The 23688-nt window shown below is 35.5% G+C and overlaps 2 protein-coding genes across 3 annotated transcripts in view; one reads left to right on the forward strand and one right to left on the reverse strand.

Moving 5' to 3' along the window:
- LOC127412197 (actin-binding LIM protein 1-like) overlaps positions 1-23688 on the forward strand; it is a 232954-nt gene that overhangs the window by 170328 nt on the left and 38938 nt on the right. The gene's annotated exons all lie outside the window — the stretch shown is intronic.
- The window catches only part of LOC127412201 (SPARC-related modular calcium-binding protein 2-like), a 52361-nt gene continuing 31408 nt past the window's right edge, over positions 2736-23688 (reverse strand). For both annotated transcript variants that reach the window (XM_051648393.1, XM_051648395.1), the window contains exons 8-13: positions 20676-20862; positions 16283-16365; positions 7325-7424; positions 5279-5526; positions 4294-4331; positions 2736-3335 (exon numbers count right to left, since the gene is read on the reverse strand). In XM_051648393.1, coding sequence (XP_051504353.1) covers positions 3312-3335; positions 4294-4331; positions 5279-5526; positions 7325-7424; positions 16283-16365; positions 20676-20862 — 680 coding nt within the window. In that variant the 3' untranslated portion in view covers positions 2736-3311. The remainder of the gene's footprint in view (positions 3336-4293; positions 4332-5278; positions 5527-7324; positions 7425-16282; positions 16366-20675; positions 20863-23688) is intronic.

Raw genomic sequence — 23688 nt, forward strand, 5'->3', positions numbered from 1 at the left:
CATGCAGTTTTATTTTTTAACCGCTAGAGGGCCAAAAGTTACATAGTGTAGCTTTAAGTATAAATATTTCAAAGTATGACATTTTTTTTTTTTTTTACAATTTTAAAATACTCTATAAAAAGTCCATATCTAGTTATCAGGAAACATCATGGAAATTAATTGTTCAAAAGGTGTTGGAAACCTTTTTGACCAAACTACAGTATGATAGATTAGCTGGAATGTTAAGTAAATCTTATATATATATATATATATATATATATATATATTTGTTGGGTACCACTAGTGGTGCAGAAATTAATAAACCTTCATCATGGACAGTTTAAAGACACCAGAGAGAGTCAGTGGAGCTGTAGTTTGTGTCCTTATGAAACCTTTGCTCTAAGAGGAATATAAACTTGTGATGTCAGGTGTAGATTTGTTTACACATTTTAGTTTGTTGTTGTAAGAGTAGTTGAGTATTGACTGCAGTAGATGGACATTTAGAGTCTGGTGCAGGTGCTTGAGTAATGAGAAACACATGGTTGAGGGAAAACACACACATACAGGCACAAAGACTCAGATCTGACTACTGGCTAAATAAAATATATGAAAGCACACAAATAAACATACACATTTGTAAAACAAACACACACCCACAGATATATAAACAAACAAATCTAGCCCAGTTATGGTCGATATGTTTTCATACTTTCTGTTGACGCTGATTATTGTCTTGGGGAAATTTGGTGGAATTTCTAGCGAGGTGGTTGAAAATCAGCTTGCGCAACTGAAGGGGTGTTTTTTTGTGAGATGAGTGAACGCAACCGTTTCTCTCTTCCCAGATCCAAGAAAATAAATATTAAAAAATAAGTATTAAAAATGAACTATGGTAAACTGTTTCAAAAAAGTATGAGCATTGTGTAAGTCGCTAAATACAGGTGTAGAAGGGGTCCAAAACATTTTGCGATCAAATCACTCAAACTACATTCGTAGTCAGAAACACATATGACACATTGCACTTGTTGTGTAAATGCTAATCAGGCCTGATGTAGGTTAACTTTTCTTTAGCTAAAATCAATCTGTGCTTACCGAAATTTGAAACACTGCCCCAAGTGGCCAAAGCTGTAAGTGTTGTTTGGCGTATGGGCACGAGTGAACTCCCTTTTCTGGATTAAATGTCCATCGAGGTGCGCCAAAAGCGAGTTGTGAAACGAGTTGTTTTTAGCTGTTCAGGCTTTAATACAGTAAAGAGGAATGCATACTTTATAAACTGAACCCTCCAACCCAAACCCTAAACCAAACAATCAGTGGAGTAAAAATGTAATGTTAGAGGGATAAATGCAACCTCCAAATCACACTTGTTACTGATTATGCGAACATGATTCCTTCCTGGTTTCAATGCGCTTTTGGTTGCGCCACAAGGGAAGGCAAACACACTTGAGCTGATGAAAAAAATGTCTTGGAGATAAAGCTTCTCAGTGAGTCGGCATAATGTGACTGATTCTAGGGACACTGGAATACTCAGAAACAACATGTTGACTTTCTGTGTGATCATGTTGAAATAACAGTCTGAAAATTGGATAAAGTACATACATGCACAAGAACTTAACGGAACAGTGTGCCCAATATCAACATGCCAGTGACCCAGATGAGAAGCACACACACCCAAAGCTCAGTTATTCAAGTACTCAACTAAAATAACCCATATATTAGTATATAATGTCACATGTTTGATTACATTGAATTTCAGTATAATAGTGAGAAACCATGTGCCGATTTTTATTGTGATTTTAATTGTCTAATTTAAACTTTTGCACTTTATTTTCATGCAGTAGCACACTGACATATTGAGTGACGTATGCAGTCATGAAATCAAAGACCCTCCTCTCGAAATCCAAACACAAGTCGTCACAGGAGAAGCATTTGAGAGACCAGGTGTAAACTGTGATGCGTCTCACCTGACGACTTATGATTGAATCTTAAAGGGTAATCCATAAGACTCCAGTGGTTTAATCAATGTCTTCTGAATCAATCCAGTTGGTTTTGGGTGAGAATAGACCAAAATGTAATTAATTTTTCACTGTACATCTTGTCATTGAAGTATCTAGGCATGATCATGATTTCAAGCTCAATTACACTTTGATCGCCAAGGAGATTGCTGTCAAGATTACTTTTATGCTGACTTTATCTCTTTCTTGGAGTTTCAAAGGTCTGGTCACCATTCACTTGCATTTTATGGACCTACAGAGCTGAGATATTCTTCTAAAAATCTTTGTTTGTGTTAAGTAGAATAAAGAAAGCATACACATCTGGGATGGCAGTGAGGGTCATTAAATGATGAGAGAATTTACATTTTTTGAGTGAACTATCCCTTTAATACCAGGTGTACACAGCGCCTTACTCGTTCAGACACTCACCCTGCTGTTATCTCCTGTATCTGTATGCAGCAGTGAAAAGGGTTGTGGAGATAATGCAGGAGGGGTTCAAGTAGTATCTGGACAGTTTTGAAGTCCTTAATTTGTCATCTTTGAAGCGTCAATAGCTAATCCCCTGATAAATGTTCTCTGTGGTGTTTAAACCAGAGCATAAACCATCTAATCTCTCAGATTCACCACCAGATCAACGTATCATAAATTACACACAGAGCAAAAAAAAGGGGGTCAGTCTGTGAGGTCACGGAGATCCTGCTCTCAAACATTAGTACAATAATAAAAATAAATTTTTTGTATTTTTTATAAAAGACGTCTTTATTTCTAATCATCATGAAGCAGTTTCAACAAAAAAAAAAAAAATTGCATCCCATTCCATGCATGGCACAGGACTATAATCTGTACTTCCAAACTCAAGGCAGTAGTTGGGGTTTCATATATATATATATATATATATATATATATATATATATATATATATATATATATATATATATAAACTAAAACAAAGCTTCTAAAATTCAGTTTAGATGCATTACAAACTATTCAGATTTTCGCCAAAAGACAAACAAAATACGTAATAGAACAACAAAAATGGCCTTGAAGCAACATGTGATACAACTTGTACAACTTAGAAAAGAATACTTATTTTAGACTCACAAAGGACACATACATTGTATGTGTTAATTATTATTATTCTTTTTGCTGTTGTTGTAAGGACATACAAATGCTAACTACATCATTCACATATTCAGCAGTCTGTTTAAATACCTTATTCTTTCTACAAAGTGAATTTACATTGTTTTAAAGTACAAAGTGCAAAGACTATGGTTTCTGTCGTCATTTTGGTGGGGATGTGATCTGCGGGACAAGAGCTGGTGCAATCCGATCTCAGAGGCGACTTTAGCCTTGTTTCTTTGCCAGGTTCTGCAAGTAGCAAGACCAACATTAAAATGACAGTGAAAGCAATGCAAATATAATCTTAATGCTGTCATCATTTCCATGAACTATAGTCCAGTGTGTTGTATTTTAGCACAAAATGCTATGTTTGTGTACATTTTCTAGTAATTGTTGTACTAGTAATTCATCAAATAATGGTGAAGAGCGTTATAACCGGCAACATATCCAGACGCATCGTGCAGTCAAGTACACATTCTACATTTAAAATTGCAAATTTCAGTCAGCACTAATTACCTGATTTGCATAATGTCTTTAGTGAATTGAGCGCAAAATAAACGCAAATAGTGCATGCAAATAAATGTCGTTATTAGTGGGTACAATGTATTCTTAGTGAATTTCCCCCACCATTATTTGTAATCATCTCATACTGTAGCATTCGACCCCAGAAAGACCCCATGAAATCAAAAGTATTTTTTTTTCCTGGGAAAGTGGACAAAAATATTTATGACTCATCTTGAACTTATAGCATATACAAATTCTTGTCCAATCAAATGCTTTCTAGAATGAGATTTCCCTCCCCCTAATCTCACGCAACACAAGCTAGCAATGGCAAATAGCAAATCATGGTTCACGGCAATGACGTAAACTAAAGGCTATTGGCTATTGGCTATTTAAAGGGACAAGCCCTCCTATATGTCCCTCCTCAACTTCATGTTTCAATATGTAATATGTACAGAAAGAAATTCAGGGATGAAAATTGTTCTTTTCAAGCTATTTCTTAGGGTCTTAAATGTGTCTGTGTACATTTTTTGTTGCTGTGGGGTCACCATATACACACACTGATATTAGTAAAGGAGAAATTTCTGAACGAATATTGGAAGTTTTCTAAATGTCTTGTATAATTGATTTCAATGTACTGCTCAGTAAAAAAATGGTGGGCTGGAATGCATGTGGTGAAAGTTAACAGACGCAGACATTAACTCACCAGTTTACTAGAGGTTGTGCCTTCACCTGTTTTAGCCCCTAGGAAATAAAAAAACAATGAGAGTTTTACAGGACAGTTTCCCATTACATGACAGTGATATGGGTTGTTTCTGAGAAAGTTATTTAACAAATGCAAGCACTCATGGTCATTGAAAAGACCACATAATCTTAAACCATTTTTGCCTGAAACTAAAATGAACGCTGTCATTATTTCCTTCATCCAGTCAGAAAATTTAGGCCACTTAGCTAGACGAGTGCAACAGAAAAGAAGTTATATTTCTATTGTTGACTGCTAATATTAACATTTTGTTTGTCCTAGGGATGCACAGTATATATATATATATATATATATATATACTGTATATATAACATGATGATTGATATGGGGGAAAAGTTTATTTAGCACTTTTTGCACTTCTGTTTTTTGCAGTTCTAAACAATAAAACTCATATAATAGCATGTTATGATAGAACATTACAAATGTTCATATTCAACATGCATTACTAGTTTGGAATGTGTTTCTTTAAATTACACTCAGAAAAAATAATATTATAAATTTTATACAAGCATTATATTTACATAATTAATTATAAATAAACCATCCATTTTTTATATCTGCTTTTTCATGATTATGCCAGTGGTTTTAATTTGGTCAATAATTGGTCAATAAATCTTGCCAGATGACACAAAGACTGCCATCAAGCATGTTTACATAGACCGACAATAAAATAACACTGCAGTCTGAACGCAAGAATGTATCTTGTGTGAACAGCCCCTTACACACTACAGTTTACATAACATCAGAGAATGCTACAAATCCACTGAATTCCATTGGGATGGTGTGTCGCAATGATTTAGAGAAAAAAACGCAAGGTTTTTGCGAATGTCACACTGCAGCAGTGATTTGCTCTGACAGTGATTTACACCGACAAACTGACATCAAGACAGAGTTGCTTGGTTATCCAACATGAAACAATGCAGCTCACCTTCTTCCTTAGTGACCCCCAAACAGCCCATCAGTTCTTGTAGAGACAGGGCCTTATCGTTACTGACGTCACAGTATTCCACAAACTTCTTCACACACTTCTTCGGTTTGGATTTCTTGCGCAGCAACCGTTTGAATGGTTTGATTTCTTTCTTTCCAATGTCACCACTTGAGTTTTTGTCAAGTTGGCTGAAATACCAGTGGACAACTCGTTCTTCCAGAGTGTGACTGGGGTCAGGCTCCAACATCCTGAATGCAGAAAAAAATAACACTTCATCAAATAATCATTGGCGGCATTTACGTGCACATCACGCATAATAACTTTATTTTGGACATGCATTGGTTTAAATAAATGTGATGTATTCCAAATAAGAGGCCTTATTCATGAAAGGGATAATTCACCCAAAAATTTTAATTCTGTCATCATTTACTCACCCTCATGCCATTTCAGATGTGTATGACTTTCTTCTGCTGAACACGAACAAAGATGTTTAGAAGAAACTCTCAGCTCTGTAGGTCCATACAATGCAAGTGAATGGTGGCCAGAACTCTGAATGTCCAAAAAGCACATGAAGGCAGCATAACAGTAATCCGCATGACTCCAGTAGTTAAATCTAAAGTGATATGATAGGTGTGGATGAGAAACAGATAAATATTGAAGTCCTTTTTTTACTACAAATTCTCCTTCCCGCCCAGTAGGTGGCGATATGCACAAATAATGCGAATCGCTAAAAACAAAAGAAGAATATAAAAGTGAAAGTAGCGATTCATAGTAAAAAAAAGGACTTAAATACTGATCTGTTTCTCACCCACACCTATCATATCGCTTCTGAAGACAGAAATTTAACTTTAAGTGGAGTGGAGTTGTATGGATTACTTTTATGCTGCCTTTATGTGCTTTTTGGACCTTAAAAGTTCTGGCCACCATTCACTTGCATTGTAAGGAGTAACAAAGCTTTCAGTTTGTGTTCTGCAGAAGAAAGAAAGTTATACACATCTGGGATGACGTGAGAGTGAGTAAACAATGAGAGAATTTTCATTTTTGGATGAACTATCCCTTGAAGCACAAGCAGAAGAACTGTGTAAATCGTTTGTAAAAACCATTCTTATGTAAATTGTCACAAGCATAATCAGAATATGACCCAATTGTGCTTTTAAAGGAATATTCCGGGTTCAATACAAGTTAAGCTTAATCAACGGCATTTGTGGCGTAATGTTGATTACCACAAAAAATTATTTCAACTCATCCCTTGTTTATTAAAACAAAAAGCGGACTTTAATAAGGCAATTACAATGAAAGTGAATGAAGCAAGTGTAACGCTAAAATATACATGTTAACATGATTTTAGTGTGAAATATTTGCTTGCTAACCTTATCTGTGTAAAGTTATATTCAATAATGGGATTACAGTGTTTTGTCGTCATGACAACAACGTTGCAATATTGAATATAACTTTACACAGATCAGGTTAGTAGGCGATTTTAAAACACTAAAATCTTGTGGCTATACTTTTGAAATGATGTGGACTTTAGCGTTTATGGACTGGCCCCATACATCTCCATTATAAGTAACAACTGTAACCGCAAGTTTAGCTTTTTTAAGTTTACAAGTCAAAATAATTTTTTGTGGAAAACATTATGTCACAAATGCTGTTAATCAAGCTCAACTTTTATTGAACCTGGAACACTCCTTTAATAGGAATTGTCATGATGCAAACATTGTTAATGTGAAAATTCTCAGGTTGACAGTTTAATAGCGTTTGTATGTTTCTACAAGTTGGATGTGAAAGTTAATTCTGAATGGCAACAAGTGAACCGTTTACCAAGTGAAACATTGCAGCAGTTTTGCTGCCATGTTAAAACTGCAGATGAAGTTTATTTCAAATGAAATTTCTCTTTAACTGCTTGTTGAAGGTGAAGGACCTGAATTAGCCAGACAGCTAATGAAGTGAGTAAATATTTTTACTATGCACAGCGAGGCCAGTTCAGTTACTTTCATGAACCAGACCATTACATCTAAATCTGTCAATTATCAATTTCTTGTTTACCTGCCAGCAGACGCCGGGTCAGTTACCGCATGGACCATGTCTGTGGACAATGCGTCCAGTATGCTCGTCAGAAATTCTGTCTTCTTCTCCCCAGGACATCCTGAAAAACATGGATGCAAGAATTACTTTCACATCACTTTTAAAAGGACCTACATGATAGAAACAGTGGATGTGTTTTTTTAAACACCTGTAAACGTAAAAGCACTTATTTTGAATCAGTATTGACCTCCCTCACAAAAAAACTAAACTTGCCGCAAATTTGCCACAAGTCTGCCGCTCGTTATTTACACATGCAAATGAGCTTGTGATTCGCCACAAATGTTTGCCAGAAGGTTGCAGCTCTTCACTGCTAGTGGTGAACCTCCGGCAAACTTTTGGCAACAATGGACAATTTGCCGCAAGTTTACTGCAAAGCTTATTTGCATGTGAAAATTATCAGTGGCGAATTCGCGGCAATTTTGCAGTGAATTTGCCATGAACTCTCTATTTTTGCGTGAAATAATAGTAATAATAATAAATAAATAATAATGTGTGAAATAACACTAAATATATTTCTATACAACAGGAATAGTTCACCCAAAAATGACAATTCTGTCATTATTTACTCACCCTCATGTCGTTTCAAACTAATATGCTGTTTTTTCTTTTTGTTTTTTCTTTTTGGTGGAACACTAAAGTGAATTTCTGAAGAATCCTCTTGCAGCTCTTTTTTATACAACAACCGTTCATAGCAACCATGTCTCTCAAGCTCCAAAAAGGACCAAAAAAAAATAAATCACTGGCAGATCCAAAGGAGGGGGCGCTATATCACGAAAAACGTTTACGCTTAAAACATTAAACGTCTCCGTATGCATAAGTCAGGCATATGAGGTATCATTTGAAAGCTTAGAATCTGAAGTTTTCAGAGATCAATTTTGCATTTATGTTACTTAAAATAACAAAATAAGGCATCAAAACATTCACGTTGAAAATTAGCATCCCCCAGAGCTAATGGGGTAGAAATATTTAAATAAAAATAAAAGCCCCTCACATAGCACATAAAGGACTAGTTCATATTACGTGTGCGCTATATTGTGAGACTTCTGAAGCCATACAATAGCTTTGTGTAAGGAACAGAACTAAATTTAGGTCATTAATCAAAGCAAATCTTACCCTCTGCTGCAGCTCTCAAGAATGTAAGCCTTAGTCACCATTCACTTTCATTGTATGGAAAAAATAACCTCTTGTGTTCCACCGAGGAAAGAAATTCATGCATTTGGAATGGCAAAAGGGTGTTTAAATGATGACAGAACTTCATTTTTGGGTGAACTATCCCTTTAAGCATTTTCTAAATAAAGTCCTGTGGCAAAAAAAGATTGAAAGAGAACAAAGCTTCCTTTCATGTGACATTTGTACCTTCAGGCAGTTACCAGTATAAACAGCTATGAAACCTCATAAACAGCTGTTGGGACTGAAGTACCTCATGTAACTCTGCTGCTCTGGTCCTAATTATTGAACTATATGTTATTTTGACACTCAGAAACTAAGCAAGCATGTTAACACTGTATACTGTATATTAGCACCTTCATTATAACACAGTTCTTACTCAGAAAAGGCATGACATTTTAAAATATTTAACACTGTACAATTTTGTTTGCAATTTTTTTTATTTATATATGTATATATGTTTAAAACATTTCTTTTAAATGAGCTCTGGATGAAGGCTCCTGAACTACCATGGTACATGCTCTTGTAAATGAAGGTTACTGCTGGTATGCAAAAAATATTGGTGGCTATGTTGGGAATTGTCACCATAGGTGGTCTAATAAACACTTGAAAGATGTAAAACTAACAGACGTTTCACTGTTTTTACACCAACTGCATATAAAGATGGTGGAGAGGAGGAGAGTTAAGCTCTGTCATGGCTTCAGACATTCTTTGCCACACTGTCGTAAAAATCAGACCTCCCCTATCCTGTCTAAGGAAGATGACAGCTGCCAATCAAACAGAGGACGAGCCGTGTGTCCTGTGTTTATAGACGCAGGTAAAAGCCTACTGTGTGTGGGAACTGTGCTCTGTAGACTTTTGTCTGGGGTGAATCTCACAAAACCTGCCAAGAACATGTCCAGGTATAAACATGTATTTTGCTTAAAGAAAATGAAGCATATTTGTAGGACCCTTAAATGAATAGCTCACCCAAAATTGAAAGTTACTCACCCTTATGTCTTTCCAAACCCGTATGACTTTCCCTCTTATGCAAAACACAGAAGGAGATGTTTAAGTAAATTTCTTGGTCCATCTTATCAATACAATAGCAGTTGATACTGATTAACTTTAAAGCTTTTTTTAAAAAAAAAGGCCCAAAAGTATCATAACAGTAGTCAGTGGGATTAATGCATCATATTCCAAGTCTTCTGAAGATACAAGATAGGTTTTGGTGAAAAACAACCCAAATTGAAGTCAGTTTTTAGTGAAAATCTTGATGTCCTTTGTGTGTTCATTAATGTGGATGAGACAAACTCGTTCAAGAACATGCATTGTTTGTAGTGCTTTTTTAATGACAGAATTTTCATATTTGGGTGAACTATTCCTTTACGATTGTGATATTATTTTGGCAATTAAGCACACACCCCTATAATCGTCAAAGCTCACTGTATAATCGTTTTTGCTATTATACAATGTATTATTTCAATTTGAAAGTATTTATACTTTTATACACATAAAATATATACATGTATACTCAAAAAAAAAAAAAAAAGTACGACGTGATTTTCAATCACGTTATTCATTTAAGTGAGGACAGTAAAACATTCAGCATAATTTTCTGTTACAGCATAGCTTTCTGTAAATCTTTAAAACGATGTTTGTTGTGAAAAGTGCAATAGAAATAAAAAAATTAGAAATGATAAAACAGGGGGGCCTGGGTAGTTCAGCGAGTATTGACACTGACTACCACCCCTGGAGTCACGAGTTCAAATCCAGGGTGTGCTGAGTGACTCCAGCCAGGTCTCCTAAGCAACCAAATTGGCCCGGTTGCTAGGGAGGGTAGAGTCACATGGGGTAACCTCCTTGTGGTTGTAATTAGGGGTTCTCGCTCTCAATGGGGCGCGTAGTAAGTTGTGCGTGGATCGCGGGGAGTAGCATGAGCCTTCATGTCATGCACAACAAGCCACGTGATAAAATGCGTGGATTGACTGTCTCAGAAGCAGAGGCAACTGAGACTTGTCCTCCACCTCCCGGATTGAGGTGAGTAACTGTGCCACCACAAGGACCTACTAAGTAGTGGGAATTGGGCATTCCAAATTGGGAGAAAAAGAGGATGGAAAAAAGAAATGAAAAAACACATCAAGGCAGTATTTGTTGAACTGCCTTTAATTGATGCTGACTCAAAAATAAAACTGTATTACAATTAAAAAACAATAGATTACAGTAATAAGAATCTAATGAAAATCACCATTGAAACTAATGGGAATTACTTAAAAATAAAAAAATATTTATTGGCTAAATAATAGCAATGAATAGTATGTATTGGATAGTAAATAATGTCTGTTTTCATTTTTTTTTTTTTTTTTTTGTGAATTTGAGTAAATGTGGAATAAAATAATTGTTTGTTTCATGTCAGTTTTGTATACATATTATTTGCTCTCATTTAAATTGCATTATGTATACTATATACTGACATTTATATGGACTCCCTTACAAAAAAATCTAAACTAGCTGTAAACTTGCCGCTCGTTATTTTCACATGCAAATGAGCTTGTGATTCGCCGCAAATGTTTGCAGCTCTTTACCGGTAGTGGTGAGCCTCTGGCAAACCTTTGGCAACAATGGACAATTTGCCACAAGTTTGCCGCAAAGCTCATTTGCATGTGAAATTATCTGTGGCGAATTTGCGGCAAGTTAGCGGCAAATTTGCACTGAACTCTCAATTTTTGTAAGGTCTGCCCTGCTCTTTAGATATTGGTTTCGGCTTCAGCCACTGAAAAACACATCAGTCACCTACTAGTCAAGAAGCTGAGAGAGTCACACCTGTCAAGCTCCAAAAAGGACAAAACCCCCATCCTAAAAGCAAAGTAGTAATCTCTGTCCAGTGAAAGAAAGAGAAAGTGTGTGTATTCTCAAGGAGTCTTTGCATGCTGAGCTGTTTACAGTCAGGCCCAGAGGCGACAGATTCTCTGGTGCAGGAGATAATAGCATGCTGAGGACTTTGTGAACAGGTGTGTGTGTGTGTGTGTGTGTGTGTGTGTGTGTGTGTGTAGAGTGAGAGAGAGTGAGTGATAAGGTAAACAGATGACCTCTCATGAGAGAAAAGAAAAGAAAAAATGACATTTAAACAAGATAAGTGTAGACATTTTCTGAGTGTTTTCTGCAACACATGTTCTGCTGTGATACCTGTGTGAGTTTCTGCTCTTTACTGGGCCCAGAAACAATAAAATGTCATACGAGTGAGTGCATTCTTTCACTCATGCTTTTTAAATAAAAACAACATTACGTTTAGAGCAGTTTTTCAGCTGATGGAAGCGACATTTCAAACGCATGTGATGTGTTGCCACTAGCATTAGCACGTTAGCCAACCTCAGTTCAACATTTATATCTCAAACAACGTACATATTCACACAGCGTGAGGTGATGGTAGAACATTCAACTCACATTTGTAAAGTGTTGTCTTCAAAGAAGTTTCGGTAGTTGCCACTTTCACCATTAATTACAATTGTTTTGTTAACCCTGTCCCTTCCGCTACATAGTGCAAGCTGCAACCGCTGTGTACATGAAGTGTCCAACATTATCCGAGTACTTTTCATGCATTTTTCAGTGTAAACACACAACGTACACAAATAGCACTACAAAATGGTGTATAGTGCAGTAGTATCCGATTTGGGACACAGCTAGAGTCTCACAAGGCCCCTGGCCACACGTCTTTGAAGTTGGATTTGATAGATAAGGCAGAGGGGAAGATTTTAGGTGACTAGCGGCTTTAATTTCGGTCCAAAGCAAAATTTTGGTTTCTCACACTAAATTGTTGTATGGCTTCAGAAGACCTTTTCTACCAAAAAAGTGTTCCGTACAACTTCAATTGTGTTTTTATGATGCATATTTTTCCTTTTTGGAGATTGACAGCCATACTCACTGTATGTGTTATGGAAAAGAGCAGCGTGAACATTTTTCAAAATTTCTCTTTTTATGTTCCACTGAAGAAAGAAAGTCACATGGGTTTAGAGCGTGAGTAAAGATGCCAGAATTTTCATATTTGGGTGATCTATCCCTTTAAGGCTCCTCTAAATTTGAGACCAAGAGAAATAAAATACATATTCAGACATTCAGTCAAACTCTCCAGTTAACAACACAAATTTATACATTACCACATACATACACCTGATTAAAGGATTCACTGTGAGAATTCAATGGTGAAACCCATCACTACCCTGCATTTCAAAGCATTTCAGTGTTACTCAGTGTCCTAAAATTGTTGCTGCAGAAGCTGCATAAAAACTGTCGGATTCAAGCAGTCATGAAGATTGTGGAATTGGCTGTGAATTGTGGATGTTTAGCCGCCAGCAGCCCCTATCAACCCCCCCATACACCACAATTAACCAGCCGTGACCTGAGAGCTGCTCACCGAACAGCACCAGTACACATGCTGCTGGCAGCCTTACCATCCACATACACCTGAAGAACAGAGAGAGCTTTATTCATTAACACCTTAAGTTATTAGCATGTTTACCAAAGCGTCCAAAGCTCACTGTAGCAAAGCTAGCAAACAGCTTTGAGTAGTAAAGGTTAAGACCAGCAATTAGTTCAGTTTCCCTAATTCAGTTTTCTCCATCTTTGTCTCACACTTGCACATTTACCTAGTTATCTAGATGAGGACATAACATAGACTTCTATTATTTTCATATAAAGCTAATTGAAATGACTATATAGACTTTCACATTCCGCATTCACATTTAAAATTTTGCATTCCACTTTGGACAAAAGACTGTTTGGTTAACTCTGACCAATGAATCCAGATGACGAGAAGATGTGACCAATAGAAGATTAAAATGTCACATGGTGACCTCTTAGCTCAATTCAAAGAATACATATTTCAAAGCTGCATGTTTTTATTGTTGCAGGAAAGTGAGTAGACAGTACATTATAACATTTTGAATATAATATAGTTTGCTATTTGTGATTTATGATTTATTAAAGGCAGAAGATATTTGCACTAAGTGTAAATAACAACCAAAAGCATCTTCTTTGCAATAAGTGCAAATAGTGGCAAATACTATTTGCATCCTTAAATATACTGTATATACTAACACACAGTATAGTGGCATCAATGCAGCATGTGTATAGCATTTATTTAGAGTCCCACAGACACCCTACACCAACCCCTACCCCTAAACCTAACCCTAATCTTCTATTACAAAACTTAACCATGGTTTTACTACAGTAACCATAGTATCACCATAGTATTTTGTAGTTAAATCATTACTACAAAATTAAACATGGTTATTATATTAACACCATATTACTGTAGTAACACGGTTAATTGGGCATGCTCAAAGACTAATCCCCCTTAACACTCAACCTACACTGTATAAAAAATGTTTTGTCAGGTTGCCTAAAAAATTGTGTGTCATGTGGTAACATCTAAATTAACTGGTTTTATTCAATGAAATATTTGTTTATTTGATCTGACAAATTAGGTTACACCAACAAAAGTCATTTTTATGGATAGTATCAAGTGAAAATGTATCTTTGAGGTAACAATTGCAGGTTATCACTATTTTTTAGTTCAAGTGTGTACTTTCTGCACCACTAGCGCCACAGAACGGAATAAATAATGTTTTCAAAACAGCTTTACGAATACACCCCCTGTCTCTCGTTGATCGAATAAACAGATAGTCCCGCCCCCAACTCACACCATTGGTTGAGTCAATGTTATTGTGTAGAACTAGACCAGTCGTTCAAAACAAACACGGGAATTTCATAGCGCTACAGAGGCATAGTGTTTACAGTTTTCGAGAAAATTAACCGATGAATGGCTTATTTATAATTGTATCTGCATATTAAGCTGGGATAGGAGAAAGTATTTTAACACAGAAAAAGTAACACACTTCAGCTTTAACCTAAAAATCTAATATTTGGATTTATGATTTAGGTCTCTTTGGATTGAAGTGTCTGCTAAATTAATAAATGTAATTAAGTGTCAATTTTTAGAATTATAAAATATATATATGATTCCTTTTTTACATTCAAAAGCATCCCCAATGGGAGTATTTCACATTTAGCTAACTTATTGGGGCAGTTTTGTGTCCAAAGTAGCCTATAACACAAAACCCTAACCTTAACCTAACCCTAAAATGTACTATTAACTATTAATATGAGTACTTGGTTTTGAAAATTAGGCTAAGCTAACTGAAATGAAGCCTCATAACAGGCCGATTTGGAACGCTCTACACAAGCAACAACTCCAAGTCATTCAAATACTGCTGATTTCAATACAGGTGATGTTAGAGGAACAACGCAATACTCTAATGAGCATTAATATACATAGCCGGGAGAGCGCCTTAAAATGCTGGCTTTGGAGCAGCTCACTTGGTTTTGGAACAGACCCATAGTTTTGGTAACCTTTTGGTACTAAGTTCGAAATGTTATGCAAATTACATGCAGTTACACATGTGTGTTCACACACACACAAATGCACAAAACCTAAGAACACACAGAGACGCATTCTCACACCTCTTGCACTTTAAAACACTATTCCTCCTTTTAATCTTTATTAAAGTATGTAGATAATCCTATTAGTCAAAGTCTGGCCAGGGTACCTCCACATTCTCCTATCTGGCATGGAGTAAAAACTCAAAAAACATTTCTCATGTGTTTGCACTAACTAACTGGTCTATGGTAATAGCATGTTTCTTGGACATGGTACCATAATAATACAGTTCTTTTGGAAGTACCATCTACATACAATGGTTAATGGATACAGTAATTATTCAGTATTGATATTACCATGGTAAATATCAAAGTACCATGTCCATGGTGCTATCTTATTCCATGGTACCACCACAGTAATGTTTTGTAAAAATGGATATTAAGGTTGCCTAATATAGGTATAAAAAAAAAAAAAAGAGTTTTGGGCAGGAATTTCTGTTTGTTAAACCAATGGAAGACAATGGGAGTGCTCGGGAAACCTGTTTGAAAACAATCATTAATTTTGCAATGCCAGTTAGTGACGCAATGGTGCCACACAAAAATTGTACACCTCACCTCTAAACTCACTGTTAAATTCACAGTGTTGGTTCATTTCATATTGCCAACACAAGTATATAGAATAAATTGTAAATATTTTATATTTCGCCCACCCCTAGTGGATTCAGAAGCAGAATACTGTCGCTCATTGTCATTTTAGTGTAATCAACGACTTCATTCAAGCTGTAAATGGAAGTCACTCCCTCGTTTCCTTTCTGCTGTTTAATTTGTCCCTGCTTCACTCCTTTATCCTCTGTTTTTTTGTCATGGTCACTCCCCCACACTCATCCCTCCTTGTCATCCTCCTTGCTATCTTTTGTAATCTATCTTTGCTACCTCCCCCTTTCCACAGTGAGATGATCTGTTAACATCTGTGGTCTATACAGGCCTTGGGGTCGTGGGAAACCTGGAGATGGTTTTGGATTGTAGATGTACACACACATACCTGTGCATGCTTGAGTTCACATGCAACACACACAAAGACTTGGACTGGATATAATTATTTAATTAGATTAGATTAGATAGGTATTTTAAAGGTGAACTGTGCAATTTCTGCTTCACTAAACAGAATTGCAAAAATAATGTTTTCATACACCCCGTCTACCATTGGTTGAACAAACAAATAGTTCCGCCCCAAACTCACACCACGGGTTGAGTCAATGTTGCAGTGTCTGCTTGTTACATCATCTTTAAACCTTGCTTTCTTAGCACACTTTGCATAAACTTTCCACATCTACTCACCCTGCAGGTGTCTGCTCCTGTAATGGTCCTTTGGTTTGGTAGGATGTGCTCTAGCATTCCCGTCACATTTTGGTTGTTCGTATCTATGGCAAGAGAGAGAAATGAGAGAATGAGAGTGAATACAAAGCATTATTGTTTAATTTGATTGTTTAATCAATGGGAATTTGAACAGATAAAATGTTCCACTACTGCTGAGAAAGTATTTAGATTTATTTATTTTTAATTATAAGGGTAAAAACCTTAGGCATTAAAACAAAACAAGTTTGATGGAGTTATTTAATTTTATTTAAATATCTACATTTTCAGCCTTTTGACAATTTAGTATATACACTATTGCTTAAAAGTTAAGAGCGAACCAAGAAATTTTTTTTTTTAACTTGAAAGAAATGTATGCTTCTGTTCACCAAGGATGCATGACATTGGAAAAATACGGTAACACTTTACAATAAGTTTCCATTTGTTAACATTAGTTAACATGAACTAACAATGAACAATACTTTAACTAAGATTAATAAAAGCTGTAAATGTTAATTTCCACTTATACTAATACATTTTTAAAATGTAATTTTGTGTTTGTTAACATTAGTTAATGCACAATGAACTAACATGAACTAACAATGAACAGTTGTGTTTTTATTTACTAACATTAACAAAGATTAATAAATGCTGTAAAATATATATTGTTGACTGGTAGTTCATGATACCTAATGCATTAACTAATGTTAACAAATGGAACCTTATTGTAAATTGTTACCAAAAAAAATGCCAAAAACATTAGCAATGTTGAAAATTATTCTTACTGTTTGACATATCTGTTTTATATTTCTATATATTTTCAAAATTAAATTTTTGCCCATGATGACAAAGCCCTTACTCAAGTAAAGTCATTACTCCAGCCTACTGTGAAAATACTGTCACCTAATCACTGAGAAATCATTCTAATGTGCTAACTTGGTACTCAAGAAACGTTTCGTATTATTAGAACAGTTGAAAAGGGTTGTGTTATTTAATAAATCTGTACATTGAAATACAGTGTCTTTTGCAGTTGCTGAAGTATTGAGTACACTTTCAAGTCACTTTGCACTTCCAAGTCAAATTTTGGTTTGAAAAATGGCCGAAAAGAAACACATTTTTCTAAAGATTCAGTCTCTAGATGAAGGCTATTCCATGCACTGCTGACTTGATAGAAAAAAGAAAACAAAGAAAGAAGCACAACAACAATAAAAGCCAAATCTGAAACAGGCAAATAAGAAAATTGTAGAAAGGGCAAAAGAACTGGATGGTACTGTAAATGAATAAGTCTAAATTTGAGGTGTTGAACTGAACTGAAAAAAACAAACAATTACATCTTTGGGAAATGCTAGAGAAAGCATAGGATGAAACTTAATCTGAATATCCTAATAAACTGACTGCTAGAATGCTTAAGGAGTCATTGCTGCAAGTGGAGGATTTGTGGATGAACAGAAAGTTTGAAGAATACAGCATTTATATACTTAGAAATATGTCATTTGTAACATTCGAAAGGTCTTTACTGCAATTCTTGATCAATTTAAAGCATTCTTGGTCAAGAAAATCATCTTTGCAATTCTTTGTAAGATTGTAATTTACAAATTATATATATTTTTCAAAAACATAAAAATATCATGGTGATTCCAAATTTTTGAACGGTACAGTATATCTTGATATTTATGTATTTGCTCTAAGAAGGCTTATAGGCTTCATCTGTTTTGATCAGAGGAACCATCATTTCAATCAAAATGATACTTAATTTTTATGTATATGCCATGTTTTTTTGTTTTGTTTTTTTTAAATAAAAGAAAGCCCAAAAATATCACCAAAAATCTCATGCCAGTCATGTTGTATTAAAACATAAATTTGCCACCCACAAATCTTGAACAACTTTGCTTTAGAACCTGTTCAGAAAGAAAGCAGGAAGATACTGCTTTTCTACTGGCCTCTAACTTTTGTAATAAACTTATTATTATTTAAAAGGCCAACTGAATAAAAAGTCCTGAAGACTGTTATTGATGAATCTTTATTCCCCTTATCCATTTCGACAAGCCATGATGACCCTAGAAGGAGGATGTGATCGCTTGAAGGTTTAGGAGGGAGAGAATATGGTGTGGGGACTCCATGGCCCCATTCAGGGTTGTGGAGTAACGGAATTACATATTTAAAATACAAAATATAAGTAACTGTATTCCACTACAGTTACAATTTAAATAATTGGTAATTAGAATACAGTTACATTCAAAATGTATTTTGATTACTGAAGAGATTACTTTGCATTTTATTGTCATTTGTTTCATTTAATATTTAGTCCTTTCAGTTGGAAAACATTTATACATATAAATGATGCGATCCAAAGTGCATTTGAACAGCAGTGAAACACTTTCTTATGATGTGTTACATTCATACGAGCAGACAGAAAAGTAAATTTGAAGTAAGTTTGGAGCAGAAGAAATAGAAATAAACCTTGTGTAAATTGTCAGCTTTACACTAAGCTAAAATGCTATTTCTAGCCATTTTACATGCACATGTTACCAGCCACGATCAAATTTTTTTATCAAGAAAATTCACATTAGATCATAATTTCTTTTTTTTCTAATAAGATCTTTGTTATTAGGACAAAAATCATATTCTTGACAATAATTTTTGTATTGTTTTCCTGTAAAAATATCAAAAAATATTTAAAACAAGATCAATTTGATTTATCTTGTTTTAGAAACAACACTGCATAAGATATTTAGGATTTTCAGAGAATGTATTTTTAACATGTGTATTTGTCTTCCTGTACTGGCAGAGTTTTTATAGTCAAAACAAGTGAAAAAATCTACCAGTGCTGAAGAAGTAATCCAAAGTATTTAGAATGCGTTACTGACCTTGAGTAATCTAACAAAATATGTTACAAATTACATTTTACAGCATGTATTCTGTAATCTGTAGTGGAATACATTTCAAAAGTAAAAAGTTGGGAAGGTAGCACTTCCATGCATGCTCTATTGCACTGTCTGGCAAACTGCTTGGGTCTTTGTTAACTCAATACTACATTCTGTGATGGTCAGCAATCCACTGCAATGCTCCTGTGACTCATTAAATATGCCCCTGTATCCACAGCCATTCCCACTTTTTGAGTTTCATTGACCCCTAGCCAACACACCCACACAAATCATACACACTAACAAAGTTATGTCATTCTCCAACAGCATAAGGCCACAACAGATTTTGGCTAGCGGAGCAGCTCACCTGTTAACCACATAAAGTGTCCTGGTAGCAAGTATTTCATTGATTTGATGGTATATTTAGCTTCATAACCCTTAAACAAGTTTAAGTTGGTTTTAGCTGTCTCTTTGGCTGGTGGCTTTAGATGGGGGTTGAATGGCACTTTTCAGCTGGTCAGCCCACTTTAAACCAGCTAAGACCAGCTTAAACCAGCAAACCAGTGAAGGCTGGTTTACCTTCATAAGTAATGTTAGCATCAACTACACAGCAGAAATGTACTCTCGCTACCTCTCAGAATGACCTAAATGTCAAAAGAGACTAAATCAGATTGGGCCCAGTATTGGCCCCTGAGGAATACCAAAGCTCAATTGTGTACCCCACAGTAACTTGAATAATGAGGGCTGCCCTGGGTGTATATTAGATGTACTATAAGAGAACAGGTTGACTGGCACCAACCATTTTAAAAGCCAAGTGGTGGGTTTCTCCTTTCAATACAGAAGAATTGCTTAAGTTGTATTTTGGATACTAAATATGGAGGGATTAGTTTCGTTGGGGTGCCAGAGATATTATAAAGTGTTTAAAATAACATTTTGTTAAAGCTAAAGTTAAGAGACATGTTGAAATAATATCTGTTTGCCCTTGCAGTTGTATTGGAGAAATTTCACCCCAAATTGTAGGATGGAACCAGAGCTCTGATTTTTATGTAATAAGGACCAACTGAATATCCAAAGTACAGTAAAAAAAAAACATGACATTTAAAGACATTTAGTGGTTCACAACAGGTTTTGATTCAGGACAAAAACTGGTTACAAAAAAGTGCCAAAAGGTTTACAAAATTGTAAACAAATGTCAAAATTAATATTTTGGTTTTCAAGGATCAGGACATGTCATGCATCTGCAAAATTTGGCTATAGCTCCCATGTGATAGATGAATTTGCGCTGAAATACAGTAGACTTTGATTGGATGCCCGGCCTTTGATCTCAACAATGAAAGAAATGGGAAGCAGTTTTAGTCCATTTTAAATATATATGTCTATTTATTTTGTTCTTCTACCTATTATTCTCTGCTGTCTGCAACCCTTCAAAAACACATCTGCAAACCATTTTTGGGTTGCATCCCACCAGTTGAGAACCACTGATTTAGGACATTTAGTGAAGTGCATGTTCTCACCTGGTGGACGTGCCAGGTATGGGCCGCCCAGTATCTACCAGGACACACCAGCAGTACCCAGTAGAGGGATGGCACTGGACAGCTTTGTAGAGGCCACCATGAGCGCAATCGGGCACAAAAACTGCTTCGTTTTTATGTTGTCTTGCCTCTTCCTGTGCCGACAGCTGCTCCTGATCGCATGAAGTCGCTGGGGTAAAACAAGACAATGGATTTCATTCACTAATAAATCTATATAAGTGTTCTTACTTTTGTGCACTAACAAAGAAAAATTATTTTAGAACATTTTTTTTTTAATTTTTTATTTTTTTAATTACTATGTGGCTGTCACCAAACAATAATTTTCAGTTACAGATGCCATTGTAGAAATTCACTGTTCACAGTTAGCCATGATTACTTTAATCCATGAGTGAAAGCGTTAAACAACAGGGCCGTTACTGAGATTAAACGATTAGTCATGTGATTCTAACATGGCAGCCCCCATGAGGGCACCCTCTCCATGTAGAATATAATATATTTTATAAGGTTACTGATATGACAAGAGTCAACATCTCATGTGAGTGCTCATCATTTTATACATACAGTATGTTTGAAAATTACAATTAACTTCTTTAGGAGTACAAATAAATAAATAAAGAGAAAAAAAATTACTTAGTGCACCTTTAAACGGCGTTTCTTTAATGAGGTAAGGTCATAAATGGTCTAAGCAAAAACTTACCAGCTTATTCAATTTGTGCAAGCGTTGTGTGCATGCCTGTTTACGTTTTGACATCAAAAGCAGAGAATAACCCAATGACTGTCCAAATACATGTAACCGCAGGTTTCCTGCTTAATTGTTTATTTTTTGTTTTTTTAATAAGCTGATTTTTTGTTAGTTATCAGCAAATTCTGTCTATGTAAACATGCTCAATGATATGCAAAGTTTTAATTCAATTTACCAAAGCACTGCCAAAATATACACTCTCTTCCTGTTTGCCGGCTTCGCCATAAAATTTCTTACAGATTTTTGAAGGGCCGAGAAAATTAAAAATCCATTCGGTCATCCATTTAGAAACTAAAAAAATCTACGTAGCAATTTTTTTAAGGCTTTGTCTGAAGATTCACAATTTTCTGAAGTAGTAAAAAAAAACACCATTAATTCCACTTCATTCAAATCCAAAACATTTTACAAATCCCCTAAAAACAGGAAGGGAAGAAAGAGAGAAAGGAGAGACAGAGATGGACGTTGTGAACTGGATAGAGAAATAGAGGAGATGGATGGAGAGAGTGTTCAAGGGGGAAAAGAAGAGGGTAAAAGAGGAAAACAGTTCGAGAGAGTGAAAGTGAAAAGAAAGAGAACTTGTGCCTGCGGGAATGTTTATGAGATTAAGTTAATGACTGCACAGGGCTCCTGCGGCTTAACCAGCATAAATATTTACACATTGTCTCTGTGTGCCTCTGCTTTCAGTGTCTTTGAATGAAGATATTGACCTTGGGCAGAGAATCGCTGCATAAAATGCATTGTGTTGAGAAAACTGTGGCGTCTCATTGCTTTTTTTGAATCCTGAACTTTAAACATGGGCTAACCCAAAGATTTATGAGGCTCAAACATATCCATACAGAGACACCCTGAAACACATGAATGATCCATATGGAGCACAACATTTTGAGCTTTAAGATTTCTCTGCATCAGGAACCAATCATCTCTTGAGTCCTGTGCGACAACAGAACTCTCCAGCAAAGCTTTGAGCCACCTCATCTAATGCCAGCAACATTACCTGAATTTCTTTCCAGCTTCACAGTATCATCAGTTTTTTCTTTCTAGATTTTGTTTCTCAACTTCTCTTAACTATAAAGTATCATGGTATTAACATAAAACTAGATTTGTACATTTTATTCCAACCTGGTCTCACAGAATCATGTTACTATACCTACATTTTTGCAAAATGATTTGTATGTGTCTTGTTATCCGTATTGCGGCAGTTTCCTAGTGAATTAACACAAGGCACTACAATAATTACTTTTGTTTAATAAAAGGGCAGATTACATGTTCCTAAACACTTATTTTCCACCCTGTTCCTCACACAATGCTATCGTATGACATCAAAACATTTTAATATTGTGCATAACTTGTAAGGTGATATTTTTTTATGTTTGCATCACATAACCAACTACATTTAGAAGCGTGTTCGATCAAATTGAGCGGCAGCTCAACTGATGGAGCGATCCAAAGGACCTGGGTAGAAATCACGAAGAACATGCAACTCGACACGTGAGCTGAAAGTGCCATAGAAGCACCATAAAATGACGTGGTTTCCATAGCAATTGCAGTTTCAGAATTTTTTTCTCTCTTACTGCCATTTTGCTCGGTTAGTAAAGAAATTTGGCCTCTGATGATATATCTTGTAATTCTGTGTCTAGCTGCTGTTTTTCTGTATTGTATAGATGAATATATAGATGAATAGTATACTGTATGCATGCAGAGTTTTTGTACAGGAATGTGCAAATGAAATTATGTTTAAATGGGTATGGGTTTGCAGAGGTAGTAGTCTAAATCTGAAAAATAAAATGTAAAAATAGTGACTTTAAATGTTGAACACATGGGTTTGTATAAGTAGCATGTCTAAATATGAATTTACATTTTTTTATTTATTTTTTAATTTTAGTGCACATACAGTATATTGCACTTTACTGTATACTTGTATACTGTATTGCACTAAACTGTAATATACTGAACCAAGGCTTTGATAAACATCATGTGAATAAGTCTTTTAGATGCTTTGTCTATGACAGTATGTTCCATGCATCTGCGGTTGAATGTAGCAAGCTTGACAGGTAACTTGCTACTTTCTCTGAAGCGTAGCTTTTAGCTTAGTTTGTAGCTTAGTTTGCTACATTTTTTGAGTAGCTTGCCCAACACTGAGGGTTAGTATAGGAAGGTAGGGTTAGGTTAGGGTTTTGTTTATTTTAAACTGGATAGAGCATTAACCTTTAAAACCTCATCTGATAGGAAGAACATTTCACTCGTTTTTAACGC

The sequence above is a fragment of the Myxocyprinus asiaticus genome, chromosome 21, assembly GCF_019703515.2.
Source record: "Myxocyprinus asiaticus isolate MX2 ecotype Aquarium Trade chromosome 21, UBuf_Myxa_2, whole genome shotgun sequence".
Taxonomy (NCBI): Eukaryota; Metazoa; Chordata; class Actinopteri; order Cypriniformes; family Catostomidae; genus Myxocyprinus; species Myxocyprinus asiaticus.